The sequence below is a fragment of the Brachypodium distachyon genome, chromosome 3 (genome assembly GCF_000005505.3).
Source record: "Brachypodium distachyon strain Bd21 chromosome 3, Brachypodium_distachyon_v3.0, whole genome shotgun sequence".
In the NCBI taxonomy this organism is placed as follows: domain Eukaryota; kingdom Viridiplantae; phylum Streptophyta; class Magnoliopsida; order Poales; family Poaceae; genus Brachypodium; species Brachypodium distachyon.
Window position 1 is genome coordinate 56,781,278 of NC_016133.3, and position 23,003 is coordinate 56,804,280.

General features: G+C 45.0%; 3 protein-coding genes across 3 annotated transcripts; all 3 read left to right on the top strand.

The window, feature by feature from the left end:
- The first annotated feature begins 1,026 nt into the window (after window positions 1–1,026).
- Window positions 1,027–3,328, top strand: LOC100821409 (protochlorophyllide reductase B, chloroplastic). The gene is made up of 4 exons (XM_003570479.4): window positions 1,027–1,184; window positions 1,302–1,388; window positions 1,854–2,373; window positions 2,517–3,328. The coding sequence occupies exons 1-4, from the start codon at window positions 1,122–1,124 to the stop codon at window positions 3,029–3,031; spliced, it is 1,185 nt and encodes a 394-aa protein (XP_003570527.1). The 5' UTR covers window positions 1,027–1,121; the 3' UTR covers window positions 3,032–3,328.
- Window positions 3,329–7,585: 4,257 nt separating this feature from the next.
- LOC100846010 (kinesin-like protein KIN-7D, chloroplastic) lies at window positions 7,586–19,113 on the top strand. Its single transcript, XM_010237746.3, has 23 exons — window positions 7,586–8,055; window positions 8,163–8,260; window positions 9,361–9,450; window positions 9,806–9,858; window positions 10,179–10,244; window positions 10,345–10,398; window positions 11,140–11,199; window positions 11,418–11,496; window positions 12,393–12,460; window positions 12,629–12,691; window positions 12,845–12,949; window positions 13,376–13,480; window positions 13,609–13,716; window positions 13,830–13,976; window positions 14,175–14,357; window positions 14,694–14,849; window positions 15,047–15,271; window positions 15,857–15,997; window positions 16,087–16,212; window positions 16,296–16,346; window positions 17,010–17,057; window positions 17,153–17,356; window positions 18,141–19,113. Exons 1-23 carry the CDS (start codon window positions 7,811–7,813, stop codon window positions 18,669–18,671), a joined length of 3,006 nt encoding a protein of 1,001 aa, XP_010236048.2. The 5' UTR covers window positions 7,586–7,810; the 3' UTR covers window positions 18,672–19,113.
- A 1,830-nt stretch (window positions 19,114–20,943) lies between these two features.
- LOC100846316 lies at window positions 20,944–21,884 on the top strand. Its single transcript, XM_003572975.4, has one exon. The coding sequence runs from the start codon at window positions 21,091–21,093 to the stop codon at window positions 21,604–21,606; it is 516 nt and encodes a 171-aa protein (XP_003573023.1). The 5' UTR covers window positions 20,944–21,090; the 3' UTR covers window positions 21,607–21,884.
- The last annotated feature ends 1,119 nt before the right edge of the window (window positions 21,885–23,003 follow it).

Sequence of the window (23,003 nt, forward strand, 5' to 3'; positions counted from 1 at the left end):
ATTGGTCGCTCTTTTAGATATATATTTTTCTTTTTTGAGAGAAGGTCATTCGTTCGTTTAAGCATGGGGAAACACATGTTTTCTAGGGAAAGCATGGGAAACACATGTGTCATCTTAACTTCTTTTTTTGAGTGGATTTTTTTAGAACAACGATTTGGCCGATCGAAAAACTAAAACGACAACAAATTTTTTGGATAAACCGAAAGTTACATAAAAAAAACTTTGAAGCTAACTTCTCTAACTGCGATATTCGCATTTTGATATTTCTCCAAATGTCTGGTGACGAAACAGTAGAAGACCAACCCTGCATGAGCTGAACTAACCTTAAATCCGTGCGTCATTGCCTCCACCGTCAGGAAGCCACCGTCAAGGATACACAAAACATTACCAAGAAAGTATTAAGACGATGGCCAGATGTTGATCCGCGATTTCCCTCACCTCCCAACGCCCAATAGGGGGTCGGAGGTGAGGGAAAGGATGATGAGAACGGAGATCCTTTTCTCCGGCGGCAGCTACTTTTTTTTAGTTTTCTTTAGCGATGCTTTTTTTTAGTGGATGTGTCATGTTAATTTTTTTTGGATGTGTCATGTTAATATTCCTTTCATTAATAGGTTTGGCCCACTGCCACCCGTTAAAAAAAAAGTTTGGGCCCACGGCCCACAGGCCAGCTCATTCCCCAGCCTTATCTTCACCACGAACAAGAAGTGTCGTTCGTCACCACGGTGAGCTCCACAGCCGGCCGCGGCCTTGAGAATTTCTCGTTGCAAACCGTTGCTTCCAGTATGTTCTTCGACTCACGGAGGGGATTCCATTTTTCGAAAACCTCCCGTGCCTCCCTCGCTGAAGACAACGCGTCAGCATCAGCAGCCAGCCAGCTGGACCTAGGAGCCGCAAAACAGATGTGTGCCCCCGTGACGGGGAATCCAGGGAGAGCAACCCCATTGGCTACACCGGTGCCAGGTCAGCGCCATGTGGCACCGGCCCGGCTCCCCCTATCGCCTTATCACCTCTGCTGCCCTTAAATGGCACCGCTCATTTTCTTTTCTCAGACCTTTTTCTTTTTCTCCGCGTTATCCGATAATACCACTACTGTAGAACGTAATCTCTTGGGTTTTTTCAGAATGGCTCTCCAGGCGGCCGCTTCCTTCCTCCTCCCGTCGTCGGCGCTCTCCGCCCGCAAGGAGGTGAGCGGCGTTGTTCCTAGTTAGCGCGCCAGGTTTCCCTGGGAGATTCGTGCTCTGGATGGAGTTTTGTTGCTCCGGATTTTGCTTGGTGCTGAGGATTCGTGGTTGGGTGTGCAGGGGGCGGTGAAGGATTCGGCGTTCCTCGGTGTTCGTCTCGTGGATGGCCTCAGGTTGGAGACCGGCTCTCTCGGCCTGCGCACCAAGGTGCTTGTTCATTGCTGCATGCGTCTGCTTGATACAACTTCACATTCTGTATAATTATGTTTCTGTTCATGTGTCTGCACTCACTCTGCTAGCTGCTACTTGTCGCGGTTCGTTCTTGTGCGTATGTTTGATGGTGGAATTGCAGTGTGTAATCGAGTAATGGAGTGGCGAATGTCAGTGGTACTAGTAGTTCTGTAGTTTTGCTAGATTGGGAGTAATCTTTAGAAATTCTAGATTGGGAGTAATCAATCAGTAAATGCCCAATGGAATGGAATTGGTCTGCAGCCTTTGGCTAACCAAAGTTTCAGTCGTCTCCAGTTTTAGTATGCGCTCAAGTACAATTAATATCTGGCTAGTTTATGAGTTGTTGAAAGTTCCATTTTACTTCCTGTCAGTCTGCCGTGCAATTTTGGTAGTGAGTGAATAGTGATGCGATACGTATGACTGAAATGCGTGCATGTGCAGCGGCTGAACACGTCGTCAGTGGCCATCCGCGCGCAGGCGACGGCGGTGTCGGAGGCCCCGGCGGCACCAGCGGGCAAGAAAGCCGTGCGCACGGGCACGGCGATCATCACGGGCGCCTCCTCAGGCCTGGGCCTGGCCACGGCCAAGGCGCTGTCCGAGAGCGGCAAGTGGCACGTGATCATGGCGTGCCGCGACTACCTCAAGGCGGCCCGTGCCGCCCGGGCGGCCGGCATGGCGAAAGGGAGCTACACCATCGTGCACCTGGACCTGGCCTCCCTGGACAGCGTCCGGCAGTTCGTGTCCAACGTGCGCGGCCTCGGCATGCCAATCGACGTCGTGGTCTGCAACGCCGCCGTGTACCAGCCCACGGCCAAGCAGCCCTCCTTCACCGCCGACGGCTTCGAGCTCAGCGTCGGCGTCAACCACCTCGGCCACTTCCTCCTCGCGCGCGAGCTCCTCGAAGACCTCAAGTCCTCCGACTTCCCCTCCAAGCGCCTCATCATCGTCGGCTCCATCACCGGTACGTACCTAAGAAAGCATTACTCCCTGCATTCTGGAACGGCCAAGCACATCAACTTATCTTTAACTAAAAAATCCATGCGACTACTCAATGGCAAAACCGATATATTATATTAACCGTGTCCGGGATGTACTTTTTTTTAGGGAACACGAACACGCTGGCGGGGAACGTGCCGCCGAAGGCGAACCTGGGGGACCTGCGAGGGCTAGCGGCCGGGCTGAACGGTACCGCGTCGTCGGCGATGATCGACGGCGGGGAGTTCGACGGTGCGAAGGCGTACAAGGACAGCAAGGTGTGCAACATGCTGACGATGCAGGAGTTCCACAGGAGGTTCCACGAGGAGACCGGGGTGACCTTCGCGTCGCTCTACCCGGGCTGCATCGCCACCACGGGGCTCTTCCGGGAGCACGTCCCGCTCTTCCGCTTCCTCTTCCCGCCCTTCCAGAAGTACATCACCAAGGGGTACGTGTCCGAGGAGGAGGCCGGGAAGCGGCTGGCGCAGGTGGTCAGCGAGCCCAGCCTGACCAAGTCCGGCGTCTACTGGAGCTGGAACCAGAACTCGGCGTCCTTTGAGAACCAGCTCTCCGAGGAAGCGAGTGATACGGAGAAGGCCAGGAAGGTTTGGGAGCTCAGTGAGAAGCTCGTTGGGCTCGCATGATGATGAGAATATGAGATCGACCGTCGCCTCCGTAGGTGGATTGGGATGGCGATTGCTCTTTTGTGTGCTTGTCTGGTTTCTTCGAACCGGGAGATAAATCGTAGGACACGTACGTTTCGCACAAACTGCTACTAGTAGATTTTCTTATGTGGCAAGCCCAGTCTTAAGTCGGAGAGTGAGTTCAAGTAAGTGTGACTGAGCCTGTAAAAGTACCTAGCTGTTCTTTTTTGCTTTGATTTGGTAATAGTGAAAATAAATTAGTGTTACCCGCAAAATAACAAAACGCATCTTCGGTTCTGTTTCAGTCTGCACGCATTCCAAATACTCCGAAGCAGAAATTCAGTTCTGTGTTGAGCGCTGACCTGCTGCAAGATGCAGATGCAGCAAGTACAGTGTGCTGTAGACAGATCTTAATTAGGGACCGGGCATGCGCGCACACTGCGCACGTCATGCGGCCAATCGGTTTTCACTGCCGCATGCCAACATATATGATCAGCACAACGTCCTGCTCTGCAGCGCAGGCATGCAGCGGTTGCCGGCCACGGCCAGGAGGCCCAGGACCAGCGAGCGGCGCCAGAAGAGGCAGGCACGCTGCCGTGTCCATTGGACAGCGCGAAGCCATTTACACAGATCGATCGGTAGTTAATTAAGCTGCTATACCCTCCATCCACGTATTGTGCTAGCTGCTCATCTGTACGTCTTTCTTAAGCATCGCCGTGCGTGTGACCAGAACTTTCAGGTTTGCACCGGCGTACATGAGATATCCTGAGCATTTCTTTTTGAGAGAGAGAGATATCCTTTTCTTTTTTGAGAATATGAGGGGGAGATATCCTGAGCATGGTCTGGTCTGGGCTAAGATTTTTATGTGACCAGAACTTTCATGTTTGCAACGGCCCGCTCGTTACTCCAAAGCGAAACACGCAAAGACTGGCGCGTGCTGGGTTCCGGCCCAGTGTATATGTTGGAACTCATTGGGCCAGGCCCATAGTACGAAATCCCGTTTCCTCGCCTGATTTCGTTTCAATCCAAAGCGTCGTCCTTCTTGAAAGCTGAAGTCGATACGACCCTTGGACGATCCTCACCGGTCACCGCGCCTTTGCCTTTTCTTCTTCTTTTTGCTTCAACCGCACTGCCAAATTCAGTATTCTGCAGTGTAAAGACGGCTTTGTTGCCGTTGCGAGATCGATCCAGCGCACCTCGTCAGCCCCGCTCGACAACGACCCAGTACAGTTGATTTGCAGAGGGATCGAGGAGAGTGGAGAGAGGAACAAACGAACAAACGAACAAACATCTTCTTCTTTTTGTTGTTGCGGAATTGCGATCACGGCTCTCTCGAGTCTCGATCTGGTCTCGTGCGCCCGTCGTCGATCGATCGGCTTTACCAAGATCGATCCCGACGGCCCACGCGAACGAACCGCATTATTCCTCGGCCAAACTGTCGGCGGCATCTGTACATGTTCGTTAAACAGACCAACAGTGTGACTCGTCGGCCTGAATCTGTACCGGCTCTGAACAGCGGTGCTGGATCGTTTTTCTTCATTCCCACGAGAAAGAGGACGTGTGTTGTATGAGCTGTTGGAAAGCGCAGAGGATTAGCTAAGGCCCCTCTTCTTCTTGCTTGGGACCTCATGTAGTGGTGGTACTACTGACCTCGGTGTGATGTGATCATTGTGCGAGTACAGCCTATTGATTGGGACATTTTGGCTAGCCGGTCGTCGAATAGCATGGTTGATGAATCATGGCTTACAGTAGCGTTATTCCGGCAAAAGCAGGCGTGCGCCCAGTGGATTATTATTCTGTGATAGCACGATGAATATACTCCCCCCTTTTAAGCCCCGAGAGATGGTTTTGATGGAGGCACTAAACAAATGAAAACGAGTCACGGGTCCAATTGCAACCACTTTACTGTTCTCTCATTATTATCTTTCTTGGCGTTGCACCCGATTAATATGTGTCACAATCAAGCTGATTTTGTTCTTCTGAATTAGGCGTAGCTCATTAGATAGTTGCATTTTCGTCACCATCTTCTCCGTTGTATTATTTTGCCAGTGAGAGGGATATGGCATCCTCCGGGTCCGGGAACGTGGAAGAAAAAATAAGTCCAGGCCCGTCAATTTGTTCTACGGAAAAAAAAATGGAGCATATCGAGAAACAGCTTTTAGAAATTGCTTGTCCACCGGGAGCACATCCCCTCCCAATGTCTGAGAACAAAAACCACTCCGGATAGTCCAGTCAGATACTCCTGCAAGACAGCCGCAAGAGCGCCAGATATTGTCACTAGAACATATCCAGACTAGCACATCCTAGTCAACCTGCAAATCGAATCTATGCCAAGTGCATGACACAATCATACGATGCTATCATCCGAGTACTACGAGCTACGCCGTCATTGAGAGCCCATCGAAGCTACGAAAGCGCCAGCAAAACAGAGCAACTCTGACTTCAATTCACAGATATTTTTACTCCAAGCACCTGATCTGTAAAAGGCCTGTGTGTGCGCAAGCTTGCCAAGCCGCGGCACGTGCTCAGCAGCTCAGATAGCAGTACCCATCTATCTAGAGCCACACTGGATGGCTGGAGACATCACCTTGTCCACTAGCCAAAAACTCGAAATGGCCCGATAAAGCGCATCAGGCCAGCCGCATGTGGTGCAACTCTCGGCCACTCCCTCCCACGAACGGACGAACCCAACTGCCCGCCCCTCTTATCTCGACGGAATCTGGCACTTTGGTACTGATCGAATACAGTGCAAGCCACGCACTTGCTTCAGAGTGTTGCCAAGAGGTTGTTGCTCCAGTGCAACAGAATTCGTCCGCAAACCTCCAATGGCCATATCTGTCTCTTGCGGGAATATCTGTACGCGCTCACGAGAGCGTACATACATACGTGCGTCGTGTGTATCTTCCCCGGCGCGTATGGCACTCCGCGTTTGGCGGCCGCGCGGTCCCCGGGCGAGCTCGAGGGGGGCCGGCCGGGGACGCTGTCGGACAAGGACCCCGTGCGGCTCCGGACAACGGCTGGATTCGTTCGGTCGCCTTGGACGGTTCCGGGGCGACGACCCGACCCGGCCGGTCGGCTCTGCTGCTGCTACGTACTGTACGTAACCGGGCGGAGCGCGCATGCATGAGAAACAGTGACGGACGGACGGATGGATGGGTACAGGAGATCGATCGGCGTTGGACTTTGGTGGTGACTGGTGGGTGGCTTCGGCTACGCAACGAGAAGTTTGCTGGCCGGTCAAGTCGCCCAGGTCGTTCTTTTGGGTAGGTAGTTTAGGCGCGTGCCGTTGATGCAACGGCAAGGCGCATGCGACCTTCTGCTGCTCTCTGCTGCCGTGGCAATGTGGCAACAGATCGAGCCGATGCATTTGCGGCCGCCCGTCGGAATATATGGTCCCTGCGGCTAGCTAGCGCATGCCAGGCGCAAGAGCACGGCAGGCACACTAAATTCATTTTCAATCTCTAAAAACCGTCGCCGTTCCGGAAAATGACCGAAACAAAATTGTTCCCTGTCACATTTTCAGTCAGTAAGTTTATTTAAAAAATTTACCTACAATTCATCTTTTCCAAATCAGCGAGCATCCGAAACCACCAAGAGGCCATTTCCTATAACTGAAAAGGCTCTGCCAGAAAATAACCATGAATGACACTTTTGACACCCATCGCCACCCCGCCACCGTAGGCCATCTCCAGCCACGGGTGACCTCCTCATCCCACCACGCCACCGGTCACCAACTTCATAGCATAAGTTGCCAGAAACATATGACTGAGAGGTGTAAAAGTGGAATTAACTCCCAAAAAATGTTAGCAGCCAAACAAATCCGACCGTTCTAGTTGTGGTGGTTTCATGTAAAACATACTGCACACACTCTCATGTGGAAAGTAGTTTGAGATCAAATCCGTAGCTTCTTTTTCAGTTAAAGGAGAAAAGGAAACTCGAGTGCTGTTAAAGCAAGAGAGTACGCTTGTGTTGCATATTTGTCACAGACATTTTATTGTTGTCTTCCTATGGAGTAATAAATTAATTCCATGAGAAAATGACTGCATGCACAATACTCGTATTTAGAAGGGGGGAGTACACTACAACTCTACAACTCATTTATTTCATGAGCGAGGGCAAATCTTCCGTCGCCATCCAAAAATTAAGTCTAAAATTCCTTTCCAACGATTATAGTTGTAGAGCCATGTATTGATCGTAAATTCACTCGGGATATCTTAGGACATCTCGTAGAGCAAAAATCCTCAGAGGAGTAACTAGCTTCATGAGCTTCTTAAATTGCTCCACTAGCGTGGCCACATCACAGCAACCTCACTGTATCGTCTTTAAGGCTCTCCTAAAATGGACAATTATGAGAAAACTGCCTCACAGAACAGTTACGAAGCCATCCACGGTGCTCCAGCGCCGCAACCACTGAACACTCCCGCGTGTCAACAACATCCGCTCTCACCAACATGTAGACCTATCAGCGTCAGACGTCCGTCCCCACCAGTCAGCGTGCCGTCTCCACTCTCCACCCACCTCTTCCCGCTGGCTTTCTTCTCTTCTACATTTTGCAGCGGCATTCTTCTTTCGCCCCCCGCATCGCTTCCGGCGGAAGCAAAAAGGGGCCGAGAGGACTGCGAAAGCCATCCGAAAGCACACCCCACGAGTGACCCGAACGGAAAGGGGGGAAAAACCCTAGAAAAAACCCGCATAAAGCGAGGGAGGCGGGAGCTAGCCTGGCCTGGTGGATCCGATGGCGGGTGCCACGTGCTGCTAGATCTCGCGCTTGTGGCGGCAATGGCGACGCGGCCGGCTTCGCGGCAACGGAAGGCGTCCCCGGCGGCGGCGGCGGCGAAGAGTTCGCAGCAGCAGCAGCAGCAGCCGCAGTCGGGCTCGCCGACGTCGTCCGCGACCACCTCGTCGTCGCGGCTCACGCCGGAGATGTCGGTTGACGGGCCCGCGTCCCCGCTGTTCGCTGGGCTGGACGAGGACCCGGGGACGAAGGAGAATGTCACCGTCACCGTCCGCTTCCGGCCGCTCAGGTGCGGCGTGCTTTTGCTTGTCGTGGGGTGGTTGGTTCGGTTTGGTGGTCTGGGGTTGGATTTGGGGAATGCCGTTTGACTCGGGGTTTTGGTTCTCTCGTGTGAAGCCCGCGGGAGATTCGGCAGGGCGAGGAGGTCGCGTGGTATGCCGACGGCGACACGGTCGTGCGGAGCGAGCAGAACCCCAACGTCGGATATGCTTACGGTACGTGCCCGCATCGATTGCCATTTTTCGGTGGATTGCTTGGTGGCTGTGAGTTGTGACATTGGCGCACTGCTCTCTGAATATCATCTAGTTTGGGATTTGGGAGATTTGCCGCATCATGCGGCAATGTGCACTCCTCGTCTAAGGCAGCGTCGAGGTGCAAATGTTTTGGAAGTATCTCACCTTACTTCTAGAGCTCAAAACAGTTTCTGCAAATGCTTCGAAAATTCGAGTGGTGACTTGGGGTTTTAAAACAGTTTGTCCGTGCATTGGAAACAAAGGTCTCAAAAATCAAAGTTGCACTTCTGTGTCCAGTTTACTTGTAAGTTATAAGGAGTGGATCGATTGGCGATCTTCTGGTAATCAACTTACCAATTCATGGGATACATATTTCAACATGGTAGTTTTCCTTACCGCGTGCTGGGAATTGGATTTTGTGCATAATTCAGGCTTGCTACTCTGGTTCTACTGCACATCACACACTGATCCATCTAGGCTATTGTAGAAAACAAGTATTCACATGGCAGTTTAACACCATACTAAAATTACACCATGTTCATTTTAGTTCACCCTAATGTGCGTTGCTATTGGTGCTCGTCTCCACTTTACCATAGGTTTCTTTGTACATTACTTCATCTGGAGGAGCCAACTGTTGACGTTTTCTGTTTGTGGCGTGAAAAATATTGGTTGAAATAAGAAATATCTTTGTAGTTTTGTTGCATATTCATTTATGTGACCAAAATAACTACTCCCTCCGTCCCATATTAAGTGACTCAAATTTGTCTAAATATGGACGTATCTATATAGGAGTACTACAATATGTCTAGATACATGTAATAGAAAGTCAGTTAATATGAGACAGAGGGAGTATTTCATATCTCCTACTCAATGGGTTATGAAAGTGAAGCATGCTGTTCTGTTCCATTAAAGGAACAATCACAAATTATGCACATTTCTACGACTGCTATTGTATGGTTCTCTCCAGTTTCAAATTAAGCTGAAGAGATTAATATTGTATTGTTGTTTAATTCAGGGTTTTGTACTGACTATTACAAGTCTACCACCCAGCAAGTAGAGACTAATATTATGTCATTTTGCAGATCGTGTTTTTGCACCGACTACTACAACCCGGCAAGTATATGATGTTGCAGCTCAGCATGTTGTCAGTGGTGCCATGGAGGGAATATATGGTAAATGATCTTTTCTTCTATTGCTTATGTACTCTCTTCAGTTTTATCTTACAACTCAAGATCATGTCAACATACCTTTTCTCTTTTGAGTAAACTTAAAAGACGAAAGAAGCTGGTATCTGTTCACGGAATAGGCTATCATCTGAATGTCCTAGTGATTTCTACTTTCAGGTTGCAGATTTATTTAAAACCATTGCACAATCTCATTGAGTCTACAGTCACATGTCAAGTTACTATAAGATGTCCTCTAAATGACATTGATTGAATGCAATGATGGATCCTGTGTCTCACTGGACGTCTAGATTTTTTTGTTCTCCAAAGCAAAATATAATGCACTTATTTTTTATTGTCGCAGGAACAATATTTGCATATGGTGTTACAAGCAGTGGAAAGACACATACGATGCATGTGAGAACTTATATTAGCAACCTTCCATTGTCTTGGATATTATCTTAGTTACTCATAATCAATACTCCTTTGAGTGTAATTCGCAGCATGTTAAATCCTTCCTGATACCATGCCCATTTTCAATTTTTATCTTGAGTAATAAATTGATCATCATCAATGCAGGTTGCCAGTTTCATTTATCTTTTTAAGCTTACAATTTAGAACTTACTCTTTCATTGACAAAAATTAGTTCTCATTTTTATATATGACTTACAGATGATCAGTTAGTTGTATTTTGAAATCTTTCCCAGTATGTTGATATACTTCTTCTTTCGAGTCAGGGAGATCAAAGGTCCCCAGGAATAATACCTTTGGCTGTCAAAGATGCATTTAGCATTATACAAGAGGTACTCTTTAATTATGCAGACATTGAGCCACTATGTATGGTGATATACTGAAGCAGTCTTTCTAGAACTTACGTTGCTGCTTGGGTTTTCTTTTTTCTAGACGCCAAATCGCGAGTTTCTTCTTCGTGTGTCATACTTGGAAATTTATAACGAGGTTTGTTGCTGCTATCGTATTTTTCATCAATCATAATATTTGTTGGTTGAGTTACTTCTGCTTGGACTATTTTGTTATTTGGCTTGCTTATGCCATGCACGACATTTAACCAGGGTTCTGTTCGAAAGTGAATCATAAGAATTTCAGTGTTCTTTTCAATGTAGGGGAATTTATCCCAGTCAATCAATAGTTAAGAGTGACAATTTCATTCAGAGGCCAGAGCCTTTTAAGGACCACTGTATAAAGTACTAATATTTGGTCTTATTCCATACAAAATATCTTCTCAACGTTGGCACCAATTTGCACAAGGATACTTGGTTGGCTATTATAACGAAGCCACACTATCACTGAATACAAGCCATCTAACTGGTGTGTAAATGTCAGCACTTTCAGTGGAAACTGGAAAAACAGAATTTTCTTTTGACATCATTGATGGTTTGTCATGAGACTACTATTAAGTTTTAACCCCTTCAGCCTTTAGGTGTAAACCGTTATGTTGTCTAATGAAAAATCATTGCTAATCCTCAAAACGTGCACCATGTTAGTACAATGACACCTTTGTTTATTTTTCTGCTTTGTTTTCTTTTTTTGCAATTTTCCCCAGGTCATGGGAATCACATATTTTGATAGTCCTATGCACGATCAGTACACTAGTTACATCCCTAGTTGATCCTCATATCACTTCTGCATTCTTCATTGTATTTGGTTATCCTGCTTTAATGGAGTGCTCATTGATTTTAGGTTGTCAATGATCTACTCAATCCTGCAGGGCAGAGCTTACGAATTAGAGAGGATCCCCAGGTGTTAATATCTCCATTCTTCATTAAGATCTCTTTCCTCTATATGTTAAGCATTGCTGATATTTCCTACCAACTACTATGAAACTAAAAACCATTCTGAAGGATGATTGCCAAAATCTGTATTCTAGAATTTCCTCCCAACACAATACCGTATTAGTGTCCGCAGCGAATGGAATGTATCATTTTCTGTACAATGAGCTGATAGTTTCTTGATCGCAGGGAACGTTTGTTGAGGGTATCAAAGAAGAAGTAGTATTGTCTCCTGCTCATGCTCTGTCCCTTATTGCAGCTGGAGAAGGTATATTTTGTAATGATGATATGATTTTCTGCTTGTTTTAATCTACCTGTGGACTTATTTTGTTGCCAAGTTGCCATGATTAACATTTGGCTATCTAGGAGTAGCAACGACGATAACTAGTTCAATTGTCAAGCAGAAGTCTTATCTTGAATTTATCTTAAAAAGTTTAAAAATTGATGTCAGCTTAAAAAGAAAAGCGACAAGTTCTGTTCCAAAATTGGTTAAAGTCCATTCACTGGTATTTCAAAGAGTTGGAATTAGTTATATATCAGTGCAGAAGGTGTACTTATAGGAACACCATCCAACAGAGGATCCTCCAACCGCGCAACCTTCGGATATGAATCATAAGACAATGCAGCCACCCAGGCACTCCTCAGCCTTGACTGCCACAGTACCATCTAAACCATTGGCTCTTCCAGCAGCCGACAACCGAGTTTTATAAAGTCAATTTAAGCACTACAAAACATTTTAAATGCTAGTTGCAGTTTACCAACTGTATGACAAAAGGCGTGTATTAGGTTTCGTCGATACTACAAGGCTTTGACCAAGAATAAGTTTGTTACTAGTTGCCACGTGGTTTATTGGACATGAAATTGGTATCGCGAGATTTTTTTTTAAAAGTATGTGCTAACATTTGTGATTTCGTATCACATATACCATGTATTAATGAAGTGATTCTTGGTCAAAGCCTTGTCTTAACGAAACAGAATACACACCACATGGAGCATCTGCTTCCTCACTAAAAAGATTTATCCACTTCGATTTCCAGTGATGCAAGTTTGCTTGTTATATGTGTTGTCCTTTATTCTTATTCTGTTTTTCTGTGTGGTTTATTTTCACAATTGCTGTTTGTATATTCAGTTTATTTTCTAATGAGCGTTTTATTCTGATTGCAGAGCATAGACATGTTGGGTCCACTAACTTCAATCTACTAAGTAGCAGAAGTCATACAATTTTTACACTGGTAATAGGGGTGAAAATTTATATGTTCATAGAATAAACTTGTATATATGCTTACTACTTAAAGAAACATAATGACATTGCAATGCATACTTTCATTAGTGAAAGAGCTTCACTTGATGTCAGGAGATATTCCTTCTATTAGTGAAAGTGCTTTCTTGTTATCTGACAGACAATAGAGAGCAGCTCTTATGGCGAGTCTAATGAAGGGGAAGCAGTCACCTTCTCACAGCTGGTGGGTTTGAATTCTTCTATGTTTCCTGTTTTAAAATTTACTCACTTCTTTTTTTGCTTCCCCTTAGTTCTATATTTTACCATAAATAGTTAAGTTTTTTTGTTTTAAAGCCAGAGCATATGTTTATTCTTCAATTGTCTCGCTCATTTGCAGAACCTCATCGACCTGGCAGGTTCAGAGAGCTCAAGGGCTGAAACAACTGGAGTACGCCGAAAGGAAGGATCTTATATCAATAAAAGCTTGCTAACTCTTGGAACGGTAATACATTTGTCATGTTTTATTAATTTTACCAAACATGTTCCGTTGGAATACGCAGTTAAACAATTTAAAGTTGTCTACACCACAATATGCTAAACCATGATACATGAAATCCATAATTAGGAAGATGGGAAGCCTTCATATATTTGCACGACATTGTTTATTACTTAAGTACAGATCAGATAATTTTTTGCTGTATTTTATTTATATGGCTTGTTCCTGTCTTGTTCGATCTAGGTGAGCACATGGTTGCTTAGTAATATATCTCCAGACATTTTCCTGTTCTACTTTTTATCAAGGGGCTATTTTGCTATTTATCCCTTTATCTTTTTAACTTTGATTAATATGAGCAAGCAGTGTGCTTCTGTTTTGCTCGAGTTGTCATGGACTGGAAATTAACACGTGTTATTTTAATTTATTTTTCAGGTGATATCAAAACTGACTGATGGAAAAGCTACACATATTCCATTTCGAGATTCGAAACTAACACGTCTGCTTCAGTCATCCTTGAGTGGACAAGGGCGTGTTTCAGTAAGTTGTTTCTTTCACACTGAGTCACTGGTTATAATTAATGTGATTATGGTTTTATTTTTTTGTACCCAATGTTATTTGGATTTGTGACATACCAAGTTACTGCTAACATCTCCTCTTCTTTTCAGCTAATTTGCACAGTGACCCCAGCATCGAGTAACTCGGAAGAGACCCACAATACTCTAAAATTTGCCCACCGCGCAAAGCGCATTGAGGTCCAAGCATCACAAAACAAAGTAGGTCATGCTTACTTGCTCAATGGTGATTGTAAAGCTTGTGTTCTATCACCAGTTCTTTTATATGAGATATTTCTGACATATTCTCTTGCACGTGCCTTTCCGTTGTACAGATTATTGATGAAAAGTCTTTAATAAAGAAATACCAGAACGAGATTCGCAGATTAAAGGAGGAGCTAGAACAGCTCAAAATGGGTATTATTACTGGAACTCCGTTAAAAGATGCTGAAGAAGATAATATCATCCTTTGGAAACAAAAGGTGGAATATTATTTTATTTTGCTGCTGAATTTGTGCTTGCCTTTACTTTGTTTTATTGGAAGCACTATATATGCCATTGGTTGAGAGATTTGTCTCTGGCTGCTCGTGCCTTCAAGTGTTCTGTGGAATCAGACAATGCTGTTTGTTTCCCTTTGATGGTGTACCCTCCTAACTATAGTCTGTTCATCATATGAAAAGCTAGAAGATGGTAACGTCAAGCTGCAATCAAGACTGGAACAAGAGGAGGAAGCTAAATCTGCTTTGCTTGCAAGGATACAGCGTCTCACAAAACTTATCCTGGTCTCCACTAAGGCAACCCAGACTTCTAGATTCTCTCCACATCCTGGACCAAGAAGAAGACACTCTTTTGGAGAAGAGGAGGTCAGTTGATAGATATTTATGATGCTTTCCTTTCCGTTATGGCTTCTTGTTTTGTTCAGCCCCTCTGGGGTTGTTTATATCTCTTGCTATTCTGGCGCTCAGTGCTCTAATACAAAATAACATGCATTGTGCACGTGTTCAAGAAAAAAAGTCTGACACGTTAAACTTGGATCTTAGTTTGCTTTTGTTGCTGATATGTCATACTTTTTGAGAAAAATGGACAAACAACTATTTCAGTATTTCTGCCGAAACATGGATGGAGTTTGCTAGTAAGCCTTTATTATACTCAGATTTGGCAATATCCTATGTCTTAAAGTTGGCCTGCTAAAACTGCAGCTGGCTTACCTCCCGTACAGAAGGCGAGATATCATTTTGGATAACGAAAGTACTGAATTACTCACTTCTGGTGAAGGATTTGGTGTGACACTTGAAGACTCCTCGAAGGAGGAAAAAAAGAATCGAAAAGGACTTCTTAACTGGTTCAAACTTCGGGTATGGTTCTTAATCCCGCTGCATTTTGTACAAAAACAGTTCCTGGTTTGTCCTTAAAAGGTTCAACTTCTTCCAACTGTTTTTGTACACATAGATGCAAGTGAAATCCTCAGGAACTTAATTATGTTTACTTCTGGTATCGAAATAAAAAGGATTATTAGTTCATGTGGTCTTTTTCTATGATTATATTTTTGCAGAAACGTGATGCTGGTGGAGCTTCTACTCTGACAAGTTCAGAATGTGACAAGTCCAGTTTGACTAAATCAACCGCTCCTTCAACACCTATTGGGGAGAGTCTGAATTTTCATGCAGAACCAAGAATATCTAATTCCTTCGTTGCTGATAGTGTATCGGCTGATATGTTGAGCATTGGCAATGGGGAATTTCCTTCTGACGGTCTTCATGGAGAAGAAACCCCTCTGGTAGGACACACGTTTTGTTTTACCAAGTTTTATCAGATAAAAAGTAGAAGATGCATACGGGGTAAAAATAGATGTATGCAATGCACAGGCATATAGTTCCAGTTTGAAAAGGTCACATGTACGCTGTTAATGTTTTAGAACTTTTTCTTGAGGGAATTAATGTTTTAGAATTGAGGTAAAGCATTCCCTGAAAAATCTTCCAAACTTGACAGCTCAAGCTTAATACTTCCCTTAAGTTGCATTTTTGTTGATTATAACTGAGTCCATTTTTATCAATACAGAATCATATTTGAGAAAAAATTGAAGTTCCAATGTTCCATGCATGGACAGGATAACAATGTTTATATTATGAGAACAATTTTGACAGGACAATATTTTAGTAGCTACTCTGATAAAGACTAATATAGTTGCAGATACTCATCCCAGGGGTTAGCAAATGCATAAATTAAAGGGATCATTGGTTAAACAGTTCAATTATGATACAGTTACACTTTGCATCACATGAAACTAGAGTTCTGTGCTTATTTATTGTCAGGTTAACATAATGCTTTTGATGACATGTTTGGATGCGTGTTATTGTTACAGGTCAGCACAAGAACAATAGACCACGTTGACTTACTAAGGGAGCAATTGAAGATATTGTCAGGGGAGGTGGCGTTTCATACAAGTGTTCTAAAGCGCCTTACGGACGAAGCTGGAAAAAACCCAAATAGCGAGAAAATTCAGGTACTATCTTTTCTGATTTACAGTTTATTGTAATGTTACATGCTTTTCAGTTTTCACGACATGATGCTCTTACCTTTTGGCATTTGCAGATGAAAATGAAGAAGACCAGTGACGAAATTAAGGGAAAGCAGCATCAGATAGCATCATTAGAAAAACAGATACCTCATTCCATGTCAAATAGTCAAGTGAAGGATGAAAAATCAGAACTTTCACCGGTAACATTCTGCCATAGTTTTGGTATCGTACTACCTTTCTGAGCATTTCATTTAACAATAAGATGGCTTTATTTTTTTTGCAGTCTTATGCTGAACTACTTGAGCAACTCAATGAGAAATCCTTTGAACTTGAGGTACTGAAACATCTTGTGCCCTTTGATTTTGTTCCATACTAGTATTAAACCACAGGTGTTGGCGTGTTGCTGCTCAATTGTCAATTCTACTCTTCTTTGTAATTTTTCATTCTCAATTACTTGAGTAGGCTAATATTGTAGAGTAAGGTTTAAGTAAAAGAAATAAAGAGCATTTGTCCTGCTCTTTGTAATTTATTATCCTCAGTTATTTAAAGTATACCAAGGTTGGGGTGTGAAAGTAATGAATAACATGTGACAACGCTGGGTGATGGATTTTCTTGGAAACACAATATATGTAAACTAGATGATTGTCGCATAAAGTCGAGAGATCATGAGAGTGGGAACTGAGAAGAACACACAAAAAAAAAAAGTGGAACAGACTTATGCTCAAAGGATGAGCTTGGAACAAGTATAATGGCTAGTTTCTGTGAATAATGTAAGGCGCGTAGCTTTCTGAGCTTTATTCGTAAGTTCATGTTGTGAATATAATTTAATGATGTGTTTCTCACAATGTTCTTGTTTATTGTCATTACTTGGGCCCATATAAATCCAACTTTGTGCAGATTAAGTTTTTTCTTATAATCAGTTCCCTTGTTTCTATGATGTGGGTGTGCCAGACTGGGTATTGCCTGCTAAGCGTCATTTGCTGTTTCTTTACTGCAGGTGAAGGTAGCAGATAACAGAGTAATACAAGACCAGCTGCAGGAAAAGGTTTGGTGTGCCAGAGTTTGTTCTTTTCTATTTGTAAGTTGAACAGTATAACAATGGCAATCAGCTCATACTTGTTTGAATTTCTTGTGTTACAGACAAGTGAATGCTTAGAATTACAAGATGCCGTTTCTCGCCTGAAAGAACATCTTTCTCAAGCTCTTCAGGCTAATGATTCACTGTCAAATAGCATTATGACACAGCAGAGTGCAGGAGTAAACCATGAAGATCAACATCATGTTGACCAAGGAAAATCTGTTCCCAAAGAGATCTCTGCTGAACCACTGCAAAAAGAGCAGCAGGTTTGCTCCTTTTTTGTGTCCTTGCTTGCACTTTCTTCATAAATAAACCCAAGAGATATGGACCTAGATGATCAATTAGAAACTCTTACTATTACATTCTACTGTTCCTATAGAAAGGAACTCCATTGTGTTCAGTAAACATGGGAAAAATTTACCCTTCAAGTTCATCATCAGGACAGTGAGTGCAATGTTAGAGATGGATGCTTTTTCTTGTATCTCTCTAGCCTTGTGCCTGAAACATTCCTCCGAGAGATAGTTGTTGTCTCTTTTCCTCTTGACAGAATGGCTACATTCTTTTTCAGTGTTATAAAATATCATACCTGCCACGGTGGAGACATTGCTCACATCAGACCATTGTACATGTCTCTAGGTTCTTGCCATAATGGCTTCAACATTAAATCTCCAGACCATTTATCACACGTTTTCACACCTCACGCCCTAATGTGAATCCTGTTGTAGTGGATTCCCTCATAAAAGAACTTGTTTGATGCTAAGAGACTCGGGCAGATATTAGAGCCAAACCATCTCAGTGTGAAAATCTTTCTTGACCGCATGTTCCGGGGTGAGGATGAGGTTTGCGTTAAACTTTCAATTGGGCATTCCATAATTTATCTTTCAAGTTTATTGATGATGCACTTTCATGCAATCTGCTATCCATAATCTTCCCGAACTGTATTTGAAAGACATTGCATTTATCCTGATCTACGTATCACTGTAATTATTCTTCCAGTGTTTGAGCTTTTTTGTAATTAAGTGTGCTTATTTGTTCTGTTGTTCCTTTTAGAATTTTCAGTCAGTTGAGATTGGTGAGCTAAAGCAAAGGTTGTGTGAACTCACCGAAGTCAAAGCTCAACTTGAGGTTCGTAATCAGAAGCTACTAGAGGAAAGTACATACGCGAAAGGCTTGGCTTCAGCTGCAGGAGTGGAATTGAAAGCGCTGTCAGAAGAAGTCACCAAACTTATGAATCAAAACGAGAAGCTTGCTTCTGAGTTGGCATCGCTGAGAAGCCCAACCCCTCGCAGGGTAAGCAACGGACCCAGAGGTACTACTAGGAGGGATAGCATGAGTAGACGACATGAACCAGCTAGCAGAAGAGATGGCAATGCAAGCCACGAGAGGGAGAGAGTTTTAGAAACTATCCTTGCGGAGAAGGAGCAAAAGGAAGCAGAACTTCAACGAAAGGTTGAGGAATCAAAGCAAAAAGAAGCCTTCCTGGAAAGTGAGCTTGCGAACATGTGGGTTCTAGTGGCAAAATTGAAGAAGTCTCATGGGGATGACCAAGAAGATTTGGAGGCCAAATATAATGGCTCCTAAGTACCTTAACAAAGGTTAATCAATCATCAAAGGTCTGTTTTTGCTTGGGTACGGGTTTTCTGTATGTATGTGAGTGATTTATGTTGGTTTTCTTTTTCTCATTGTGGATTAGTATGTCCTGTATATTCTTGGCTGACCAAAGTTGTGGGTAGTGCCTAGTATAGAGTGGTGTGCTAACAACTGCTGAGAGCTGCCTATCATTGCTGTATTGAGATTTTGGATCCCCCTTCCACGTGGTGGCTGCAACCAAGAAGTTTTCAGGTGGCTGTACCAGATATCTAACATAGTGTGACCTGTATTACGTATGCTAATCCTGCAGTTTGAAGAACATCGAACTGGAATGTGTATATTATGGGTGAATTCCCTTCGTGTTATGATAAGATCACAACTCTTGGTTTTGTAAAATGCCACGTTGATTTTTATTGTACGTCAATTCTGGAGAGTTTGTGCGTGCATAAATTATCTGCTACTCCATCTGACCCATATTACTTTGTCTAAAGTTTGACTAAATATGAATATATCTATGTCTAAAAAGCGTATAGATATATGTACTATTTCGACGAGTAATATGGGCCGGAGTATATTTTTCTCAGCCTGTGCTCCTCGATGGTCATGGACATGGTTTGTGTCACTATGTGACCTTGTCAGAGTAATTTAAAAATATGTATACAGCACCGTGTTCTTGCTCGCCTTTGCTGCTTTCCTCGAGCATTTTCGCTTGATCCTCTAGAAATACATTCTCCGAAGCTAATCGAGCTATCACAAGACAAGTATTTTCAATCTTCGAACTGAAACTCTGAAAGTACCTAGAGAAATAGAACTGAACAGCTTGAACCCCATACACCCTAAGCTTTAGTTGCAGAGAACCAGAGAGGCCCAGAGCCGAACTGCTTACTAGAACACTGACATACACGAGAAAAATTCTGAAGCCCCTCAAAGAAAGAGATAACTGTTTTTTCGAAAATTCAGGCTTTGTGTGAACGCAAATCACTCCAATTCGTTCGTGGCTATCTTAACATGACAGACCGACCGATAATGAGTGCATAGTATAATTTCAGGTTGGGAGAGACGTAAAGTTCCATTTCCTTCAAAAAAAGGTTTCATTTCAAAATCTCTAAAGAGTCTCACCTCTAAATCCTAATTAAACCTTACATCTTTTTTTTTTGCGAGAAAATTAAACCTTACATCTCACACAGCAGAGAGCACATTTGAATACACACACAGCACACAGCACAGAGTCTCATTTCGCGTTGTAGATCATGTACAGCACGCCACCGATCGATGGGCGGACGATGGGCACCTTGGTCCGCGAGGATCTAGTCCTTGATCGCCGGACCGATGGCGTCCTCCAAGATGCCGTTTCCTGGTCGGTGTACGTACGCCATTGCTGCCGTCGATCGACCACCCCGGCGCAGACGCGGCCCGGTTTGCTCTTCACGTCGCGGTGTATACATACACGTAGAGGTGGTCACGCAGGGAGACGCGGATCAGAGGCGGCGTCCTTCTTGTTCTTCCTGCGGTGCACCAAGATGCAGATGGCCATGATGAGCCCCGTCGCCGCCACGCCGACGATCACCGCCGCCTCCACGATCCTCGTCTTGGCGACGCCGTCCGTCACGGCGAGGGCATCAGGAGAGTGAGGGATCGGTGACGACGAAGACATTGTTGGTAAACTGAGATCGGATCGCTGTGAGAGGGGAAGGCCGTACGTGTTCGGGAGAGAACAGAGATCGATATGGAGTTAGTTAGTAGTTGAAGCGGACGTTGCGTGCGGGAGTACGTACGTGAGACCGTTTAGCGGGAGCCGGGCCAACCAAGTCCTAGCTCCTCCGATCATGGCTGACAAATGGCTTCTGAATTGGGCTTGCATGCATGGGCAGGGGCCCACGGCCCAGGGCGGTAGAAGCGGGTCGGGGACTCGGGGTTACGTGGTGTACGGCGGCAAGGTGGGCGCGGGCGTCCATCCATCTTGTCGACGACGCCGACGTGCGTGCGTGTCAGCGTGTGCGACGCTTTCCAAGTCACCCAGACGAGACGCCTCCATTCCATTGCAAAACACCAACGGCGGCACGCGTCGCTGCGCGGTTGGGCTTTCGCGGTTTCACTTTCACCCCTCCGTGAAGGGATCCTCGCGCCGGAATCAAAGTAAAGCAAAGGCAAAACAAAACCAAACCTCAGTGCTCAAGCTTTCCTTTCCTTTCCTTTCCTCTCCTTTCCTTGCCCCCGTGTCTTCGTCGTCATATATATTCCTTTCCTCCGCTTCCTTCGCCCCTCTATATAACACCCCGTACGTGTCTCAGACACCCGAGCACAGGAGCAAAGACAAGGCAGAGCAGACACCAAAGCCGCGTGGTTCCTCCGGATTCATGTGATCTCGAGTTCTCGACCGACCGGGATCGAATTAATCGAGCCGGCTAGCATGTCGAGCGGCGGCTACTACTACGGCGGCGACCACCGACAGCTCGGCGCGCCGTCCTCCTACGGCAACGGCTACCCGCGGCATCCCGCCGCGTCGTCGTCGTCATCTTCCTCCTTCTACCTCTGCCTGTTCCTGGCCACGGCGTCGCTCCTGGGCGCGGCGTCGCTCTACTCACGCTGCGAGTCGGCCATGGAAGGCCTCCTCGACCAGCTCCGGGTCGCGCTCGTCCTGTCCCCGCTGCTCCTCCTCCTCGCCGCGCAGTACTGGCCCTATCGCCGCCCGTCGCCGTCTTCCGCGTCGCTGCTCGTGGCGGCGCCGCCGCCCATGGTGGCGGTGGAGGAGGAGCAGCCATGGTCGTACGAGCAGCAGCAACGGCGGCGGGGGCAGGACGGCGGCGGCGCGCCGTGGGGCGTGGCGCTGGCGCTGGCGCTCGTGCTGATGCTTGTCTCGTACCAGCCGTGCTTCCAGGACTTGTGGTTCCCGCTCGGCGGCCGCCGCCACCGCCACCACCGCTAGGCATTTAACGGAGCTAGCGCTGGATTCGATTCGGTGATATCGATCACGGGGCTTAATTTGGTGCTGGGAAGAACCCACTTTATCGGTTATCATAAATTCATAATCATCGGCAGGGCAGAATTTTGATGTCTCGACTGTCAGATGTTCTAGGCCGTCAGAAACTATAGTACACGGAGTGCGTATATTACATTCGGGTCCTTGGGGAGAATGTAACTGCAGTTACTGGTCAACTGGTGTGATAGTAAATAAAAAACAGTGTCCTTGCATTTCTAAAGCCATCTCCACCCTTCAGCTGACACCCTCAGAAATTCTACTACCCCAGTTATTTGGCTCTACAGGACATGTCACCAATCTGCTTTTTAGCGCTTCAGTTCAGGTTACGTTCCGAACGCTGAAATTTGGCATCAATATTGTACAGTAGGAATTACACAATGGGAAAGGTCGGTCAGTTAATGCCACCGGAAAAATCCAGCGTTCGGAACATTCCTAAGTGAACTCCACTTTGTCTCTCTGTTTGTGAGTCAAAGTTGGTAAAGTTTAACTGCACATATGCTAGGACGACATGCGTGTGCACACTGCAGATCAGTTAGTAGTATGAAATAATCAATATAAAACTTCTTACAAATCTTGGTAAAAGCACAGCTAACTAAATGATTTTTAGAAACATAGCAATTTAAATTACACTGCAAAAATAATGTATTAAATTGTAATCTGCCGTATTGAAGAGAAATTTCATTGATGTTAAAATGAGTGGGATAAGATTTTTTTAGTACTATTAAAAATCTTTTTTATAATGATTTTACAATATTTTGCATGATCATCCTTAATTTGCTAAATTAATTCATAAATTCATAAATCAGGCAACTTAACCTTTTCAAAGTATTCCGTAAGATATAACTGTTATTACTCGAGCACAAATAAAAGGTACACGAATCCTTTCATATCTTCGGAGTGGAAAAGGAGTTGGAAAAGTGAAAAAGATCCAACAACAGTCTATATATATGTTAGTAACACCTGATCGAGCTTATCTTTCCATTTTGCAACCAGCTAACTAATGAATCAAACGTACAGAAGGACGTGGAAACACCGAAAGAATTAAGAAAAATACAAGAAGGAAGGAATCTTATTCCTGACTTTGAACAAAGATAGAGTCGAACCTGCCGCCGTCTTTCTTCTCTTTCGGCCATTGACGGACAAGTAAAGCTACCTTTCTGCGCCAGTGATTCTGTGGGGGCAAGAACTAGCTACCCGTACACGTGTTACCTAAAAGCAAAAGATCTAAGAAAAAACAAGAAGTAAAAGATCCCAAATATTCCAGATCTCTGTCACCTATATTTTTCTCCAACTTCGATCTCTTTCCGTATGACATCTCGTGGCTTCTTGCTGCCATGCTTCAA